This window comes from Platichthys flesus, chromosome 14, assembly GCF_949316205.1.
Source record: "Platichthys flesus chromosome 14, fPlaFle2.1, whole genome shotgun sequence".
NCBI lineage: Eukaryota > Metazoa > Chordata > Actinopteri > Pleuronectiformes > Pleuronectidae > Platichthys > Platichthys flesus.
In genome coordinates, this window is record NC_084958.1 from 9,998,088 (window position 1) to 10,006,126 (window position 8,039).

Consider the following 8,039-nt stretch of genomic DNA (forward strand, 5'->3'; position numbering starts at 1 on the left):
ATTAAAAAAAAATGTTTTATTTTAAATTGAATGAAAAAAAATGGGCTTCTGCGCAGAACGTGCGCAGTAGGCTTCTGCGCAGGATGTGCGCAATGGTCTTCTGCGCAGAATGTGGGCAGTGGGCTTTTGCGCAGGATGTAAATTTTAATTTAATTTAATTGTTTCTATATTTAATTTAATTTAATTTAATTTAACAAACCAAAAAGACTGCGGGAAATGTGTTTGAAGATCGAATTGTGACAGTAAAGTTACAAAGCTGGTTTTACCGTAATTAGTGAAACAGCGCGGTTCAATTTGAAAAGATTCTCTGAAAACAGTCGAGATGGCGAATCTCTCTTTTGAAATGTAAGGGAAACAACTGGTGCAACAGTTGTTCCCCCCATCCTCACCCATGAGTTCGGACCCAGCTCTTGTGTCCACTGGTGTCCTGCTTCCACCCATGGCAGCGTAGTGGCGTGGGGCTGGCTCATCCCTGCGGCCCAGGGAGCGCATTTCTCCGGGGGTATAAATGATGCTGGTCTTCACAGGTGAGTGACCGACGCAAGCCTGTAGCTGCCACCCCTCCATAGGAGATTATGTGCTTGTGTGTGTGTGGCGGCGGCGCTTCGCGGTTCTCCCCGGCACTACGCTGCCGGTGCGAACAGCCCAAGTATTTAATATGGGTGAGGAAAGAAGGCGGACCGTTTTTTCCGGTGCGTCCTGGGACTAGAGGATGATGGTGTGACGTAACTGCATTGTTTTACATTGCATGTGTCACGTCATGATAAATCAGTCTCTTGTGCCGCCCTCTCGGCAATTTGCACCCTATAGGCAACCGCCTACGTCGCCTGTACCAGGAGCCGCCCCTGTGCCAACGTACTTCATGTGTGCAGCAACGAGCTAATGCATTTAAACTTCCTAGAATACATCTTGTTAGACAGGATGTGTCAACATGGAGAATAGAATCTGCACAGTGTCGGCGTGTTGCTCTGAGAACAGGCTGACAAACACTACAGATGCTGAAGCTTTGCCCATTTGTCTCTTCAGGCGATTCAGTGGTTTCATTGTGTATCCTGTATTTCCATGCTGTACATTTACTGCGAAAGGAAAATCAGATGGTTTGGGCTTTAGCTGGAAGAGAAATACTTGACTGATCTATTTAGTTGCAAATTAAAATATAACAGGATCTTTAAAAAAAATGGAATAGTTTCAAAAGCTTTACTTTAATATAATTTAAAGAGAAGAAGGGTTTCAGAAAACTAACAGACACTTTCTTCACTAATCTCAAGACTGCACATTAGGTATGTAAATCTATGAGCTAGTTTTAGAAATGTGATTTTATATGCAAGCTTTCCATATTTTTACTTCACTTGGATCCTTCACCTCCACATTACATGATGTGAAACTCAGTTGTGTGTGGGAGGATCCGTTTTTAGATAAATTATAGAGAACTTGCAATAACTAATTCTTGTCATTTTCTGCAAACGCAATACCCTTTGTAACCACTTGACAGCAGCAAACTCATGGCACTGATTCAATAACGGTGATTCAGTAGCAGTTTCCATTAAAACTCACAAACTATTGGCAGATAAATCTCCAGAGACTTTATTTATTGTTGCATATTTCAACCTCCACCTCAAAAAAAACAACATCCAGAATAAATCCAGTTTCTCTCCAAAGCAGAAGATGCAGAAAACACAAAGGTACATCAGAGCTCACATCCCAACGCTGGTTTACTGTGAACTCTTCACAAACATGTGCCTCTGCATAATACGTCTGCTTTTGGAAAAGCAACTGGGATTAATTCAGTCATGTTGAGCGTTATAAAAAATAATCATACAAGAATATGAGACAGACAGGGACTCCCACAGAGGGACAACAAAACGGGTCCTGATGTACGAATGTCTTCTCAAACCAAAGGAACAAAATATCATCTATGATTTAGATCAGTATTTCAGGGTGTGCTGCTCCTCTGGACTCTGTGATATCGTTTCACATACTCATAGAAGATATTAGGTTGAAGATATTCATTCTTCAGATACAAAAAGGGTCATAGAGAACAGTTATCCAACAACCATCTATCAAGGCCCAGTTCAGTACAAATTGGTAGGTAATTAGGGTCGGATCCCTCAAAGTACAAGAAAGCTTTTACAACTTGCTCCTTTAGTCTCAAACCAAGCAGATACATTTTCCATTTAATTTGCTCAAGCATTAAAGATCTGTCTCTTTATTACATTTACAGCTGCAGAGATTTCCAGAAATGGTTTCTCTGCTTCTCAGTTTTCATTTGGACCATTTTATTTAGTATAAATTAGTTCAAATGAATACTGCTGAGAGTATTCATTAGGGGGCGGGAGGTGGATGATCAGCAGTAATCAGCAGACATCTTCATCAAAGACGAGTTGCTGGTGAATATTTTAGATATTTCAGACTTTTTCTGCCCTGTGAGAGCCACAAACAGAATGTCATTCACCAAAGCAGAAGAGGCAGACATTTTACAGCTTCAGCTCATAAAATACAAACTATCTGCAGTTTTACCAAAGAGCAAGTTGTGAAATGTTTTAATTTGTATTTTGGAGGATATCCTTTCAGTAAAGACTTCAAATTAAAAAAGAAAGTTGGAGTTGTGTCTATATCCGGTCTAATTTCTCACTAAGAAACTCCTCCACGCTGTCTGTGTTCCACTTGAGGATGCTGAGTTCTTCAGCGATGTTCCCGTTATCGTCCAAAAGCTTTAGTACAGGATCTGAGCCTCTGACATACTGCGTAGAAAGAGAATAAACAAGAAAAAGAGGGTGTTAAAGAAAGAGACATGTTTATGACTGAACTGATTAATATAACCTGATTTCTTACAAATTACATTCCCCCTGAGGATGACGTTTATTGTGTCTAATCATGAGATGATGATGGTGCGTCCATAATCAACACAACTCATAATCCCTACCTTGATCTGAAGACCCTTGAACATCTTTGGCTTATCACTCCTGACAAAAGCTGTGAAGATAAAAAAAAACAGTGGTGAGACAAATGTCGGGGTAATGAATCAGCCGTTCTGTTTCAGTCCTGACGCCTTTAATTAGCGACAACTGTGAAACGTCCTGAGAAGGCGGTGTTAATGGTGGAGGAGACAGTTGAGAACACAGGGCCGCTACAGCTGAAGTAAACAAACGGCAGCCATATGGCACAGACAGGGCTCCAGACGTCTCGCCCCATACTGAGGCGAGCGGCACTAAGTCCATCAACGTAACCCGACACCAAATTATCCAAATGGTATGCTGAGCAGAGATGGGAGGTCTGCTCCCAGGACGCAGGGAAGAAAAAAGAAAAAGAACTCAAAAGCTGGTTTGAAAGCTGGCTCCACTGGCACTTTGGACCACCTACTGCAAACAGTGATTTTACATGGAAAAATGTCACACTCAATCACCAAAGGTATGTGCCAATTTGAAAATAAGGTAACTATCAGAGTACTCACCTTGGACTTGGGGGAACCTCCCCAATTTTCATCCACACACCTCGAGGATGGCTCCAGCGTAAAGCTGTGTGCAGAGAAACACAGTTTAAAGATCCCACCACACACAGAGACAGAGAATAGACTGAGGTCCTGCTGGTGTTAGGACGCCGGCCACGGCCTGGAGCAGTAATTTGATTCAGGCGGACTGATACATAAACGTATCTGTGCGACTCCTTGGGGGTCATTAAACTGTGAGCCTGTGCATATGGATCATGGCTGATGGATGGTGGTTTGTGCAGATCTCACTTGTAATCAAACCTCCAGCACCAATATACAATAAGTTAGAGGAAATTGGAGTGTCACAGCAGTATTTCATGACCATGCTCCGCTCGCCGGCTTCCGTGGGGAGGAGGGAGCGTTGGTAAATGGCCTGCTCGGCTGCCTCACACAGCAAATTAAATTAAGCATGCAAAGCTAAGAGCCTCTCTTCTTTCTCTTACTCGCTTCCACCCGTGACTTTCTCTAAACAATCTGGCACTGCTGAAATTTAATTTCAAGGAAACGATAGGACGACTCAACTTCGACTCATTATGTGAATGAATGAATTATCTGGTCATCCAGTCCATCAGTGATTTCAATACAAAATACATTCATTAGAAGCAAGACTTTTCACAAGAATTAGACAATCGGTCTTGAAGGATCAAAATGTGCTTGCAAAATATGATCAGAAGCTTGTGCCCTGTAAAGCCTGTAATAATTAAGACAGGTATGCATTGCAGTCTGCGGTTTCATTTATAATTTGTAGATGCATAACGTTTCATACAGCCTGCGGCCACATCTATACAATAATCATGCATATGATATAATAATTGTAAGTTTTAAGTATCTCAAGACTTTAAACGGGACAATTTATGCCCATTTTACCACAGTTGATATGGTTCCTTGGGGTCTTAATGAAATTTCTGTAACATATTTTGGTCAAAATACCACAAGGATGATTTAAAATAGCACCCTTTTTACCCTGTCTAAAACAGCCCTCCTCAGATTGACCTGTTTTGAGTGCCCGACCCCCCTCACCCTCCATGAGAGAGAGTTTACTGCTATCCAATTACCTTTGGTACAGTAGACATGCCAGATACCCAAATTAAGGTGTAGAAGCACTACAAAAGTGGAATTTTCATAATATGTCCCCTTTAAGACCTGCGGAAACCTTGTGAAACTGTCCTTACAGCTGGGAACAGTGTTAGTCAGAAGTAAATGGTGCATTTTGTAAAGACTGTTTTCAGATGCACCATTTCTATCTTGATAGTGTTTTATATTTTTTTTGTAAAACAAAAAAAACTAAAAATGAGGGGAGCTCAACAGCAAAGAGAAATAAGACACTGGGCTTTAGCCACACAGACACTTGTTAGTACGTCTTCTTGTGGCGTTTGTCAGACTGGTCCGGACTTAAAGACCTGCAATCTAGGTTTCTCATGTTATTGTCATTAGCAGTATGGTTGTCCTGCTCTATAGAGACACTGTCTAGTGACACTCATGGGAGCTGAGGTGCTGCCTTGTGCGGGTGTTCTGCAGAGAGACACACGTTTCAAAATGAGTATCTGAAATGCCCTCCATGCTCAGTGAATCTTGCTAATCGACTGGGCTGCAGAATTAGCCATTTCTCAAAGGGTTTAATGACTTGGCACTAATGTCAATTGTGAGACTCAAAGAATTCTTAGGGCAGATAATTGTTCCCGTCTGAAGAGAAAATGTACTCGGAGACACTTTAATTTCTCCTGGTACGCAATTGGTCTTCTACGTGACATTTTCCCTCAAATCGCGAGCAGCAGGTGTACGAGCCTGTCCGTCTGAAACACACTTATCATCGAGAGGTGTAATGAGTTGTGCGCTACACTTTTCCAAGGAGCTGTTGCTAGGATACCACCCACACGTTCTAGGGGCTTTGCTTAATCAAAGGAAAATTATATTGTTTTTCCACCATCGCTTCACTCTGTGCTTATCCATCACTGAGCACAGCAGGGGCTCCTTTTGAATGTCCTGTAATCACTGGAAACACAAGTGCCTAACAACGCATCCGAACAGGTTACAGAGAGGTTGTTACTGCTTAACTTGACATTTTGACCCCATGGGGAGAGTTGAGCTGGGGTTAAGGAGCCTCGACTCTGAACATCAGAGACAAATTGAGACAGACAGCGAGGGACAGAGCTTGTGCGTGGAGTCTCAGATCTGATGCACAGCTGCAAACAGTTTCAACAGACCCAGCAACAGGGAGACTAAAACTAGGTTGTTTTTATAAGCACACCAAATGCTGAGGGATGTGATCATCACACGTTCTGACTCAGAGGTTCCCGGAGTGCTAATACTATCCACTGGGTAGCCCGCTGCTTCTGCAAAGCGATTGTGAATCCCAAATGACAACATACGCATCAGCTCAATACTCCACAAGTAATGAACTGTCCGCTGCACATCAGACTTCTGAAGTCACAGTCCTGCAGCACAAACAGTCAGTACATTTCATTTATGATTCCACTACAGGAACTTTAGTTCACCCTCATTACACTTCTATTTTGACTGAGTCCCCCTTTGAGATTTTAGCAACCCGTTTCATGTCGTGACTGAACCTAAACAGACAATCGCTTTATGTTTTGTCTGTTTCTGGAGCTTCTGGTTCCCTTTACCTTGCGCGCTTCCATCTGGGCCTCCTGCTGGCAGCACTGTTGGCAGTCAGGCTGGAGCTTGGTGAGGCTGAACTCCCCGAGCAGGTCGCAGGAGCTGCACAGCAGGTTGCTGGAGAAGCCCAGCTCCCTGCATGCCTCTGACGACAGGTCGGCCCCGTACGCCGTCACCTGGGGAGGACAGAGAGGAGGTTAAGAGGATTCGAATGGAAGGGAAACGAAAAGGCTATGTTTTAGTAAAGTGCTTTCTTGGGTGTTAGACAAAAAACAAAAGACTGATGCAAAATCAAGATTAAGGAGTCGAAATTAAAGATGAATATAGTCTATAGTTTTGTTTTTACAAGTGCAATAAAACAGAAATCCAAGGAAACAAATCCAAAGCAGTACGCACTATAAAAACAGTCAATTAATTTGAAATGTTTATTAAAACAATAGAAGTTCTATTCAGGTAAAGTTGGTTTTCAGGCCAGTATAATAATATCAAGGGATCATGATGCAGCTACTGCAAAAACCTGATCTCCTGAATCCCATCTGGACTAAAACGTGCATCTATTTTATTATGTGGGCTAACGGGCAGTTACGCTGAAAATACAATATCATAACCAATCAAACTATCTAATTTTGTTGTCTTTAATAAATAGTCTTCTTTAACAAACAAGTGCCACAATTCACTTAATCGCTCACCTGTTTATAAGGTTTTTATATGGTGGTGGCCCACAACCACCAGGAAGTAAATATACATTTGATTTAAAATAGTGGTAAAAACACACGTGATGCATTTCAAGTATACATTAAATGGTGGTATTTGGTTGATGATGCATCAATAGTTTCAGTCTTTAAGTAATTTTGGCTGATGGACTATTAATCAGTGATTTCTACACAATGAATTGGTACAGTGGTATTAATTAAGTTGACTGGCTCGTGGACAAACAGGAAGAGCATCTGCCAGGATGGTTGTGGAGTGTTCATCCTCTTTGCTACTGACCCACAAAGCGTAAAGCTGCTTTTAACACCGATCCGAATGACAGTCGATAACAGAGGACCCAGCTTTCCATTGACTCGTGACAATAAAGACGCTAACAGGTAACGCTCATGTTTAAGCCCAGTTTCGCTTTTTAGGATTCAGGAAATAAGTTCTCAGTTACAAATGGGCCCAATCAGAAACTCCAGGATACAGTTCATCTACGGCTGCCGCTTTGTGGGCAGGTAGTGTCCACACAGCAGGAGTTTAACGTTCACCTAGCTGAACAGGTTTTCACAGGAATGAATAAAGTCTGCTTTTCTTCCATCACGGCTCAGGTTGAGCCACGTCATTTAGAGGCAGCGGGAGCAGCAGGATGCGGTTTATAAAACCGCAACTAACGTCGGTGAGGCTCACACGAGACCACTGACCGCTTCATTACCCGTCTGTGTTTCTCACTAAACACTCGAGGAAGCGGCGACAATATTTCCAGTGTGTATAAACTCACCGTTTGTAGGAGCGAGAGAAGCCACAGGAGATACACCTCCCCCGACATTTTGGATCTTGCTTTGTTAGCGAAACTCACTCAAAGGACCACCGTGCTTAATGAAGGGCAGCTCTGCCGTGCCTGAACGTTACACTTAGAAATTGACGTATCTAAAAAAAAAATCGCAAGTGCTGTTGAAATAAATCACATTTGATGTCCAAAAAACACACGTTTGCGGATATGTGAAAGAATGGGATAAGTTTAATTTATTTTTCATCTTTCTTGAATGTTGGCACATGCAGAGGTCTACTCGTCGGTCCTGGCTTTAGAGAGAACAGCGACACCTGCCGGCTGTGTTCAGGAGCGTTTGTTGAACGGGTCCAATCGGCATTGAACAGGCAGTGTGCAGACAGCCAATGGGAAAGCTCTGCGTCCTGGTGGACTGCTCGCCCGTCCAATGGGCTGAGTGGTAGTAGCCGTGTG

At 42.7% G+C, this 8,039-nt stretch overlaps 1 protein-coding gene across 1 annotated transcript; it reads right to left on the reverse strand.

Annotated features, from left to right (window-relative positions):
- Nucleotides 1-1,568: 1,568 nt before the first annotated feature.
- On the reverse strand, nt 1,569-7,733 carry selenof (selenoprotein F). Its single transcript, XM_062404147.1, has 5 exons — nt 7,578-7,733; nt 6,112-6,279; nt 3,452-3,515; nt 2,924-2,973; nt 1,569-2,741 (listed from the first exon to the last, which is right to left on the reverse strand). Exons 1-5 carry the CDS (start codon nt 7,623-7,625, stop codon nt 2,610-2,612), a joined length of 462 nt encoding a protein of 153 aa, XP_062260131.1. The 5' UTR covers nt 7,626-7,733; the 3' UTR covers nt 1,569-2,609.
- Between the last annotated feature and the right edge of the window lie 306 nt (nt 7,734-8,039).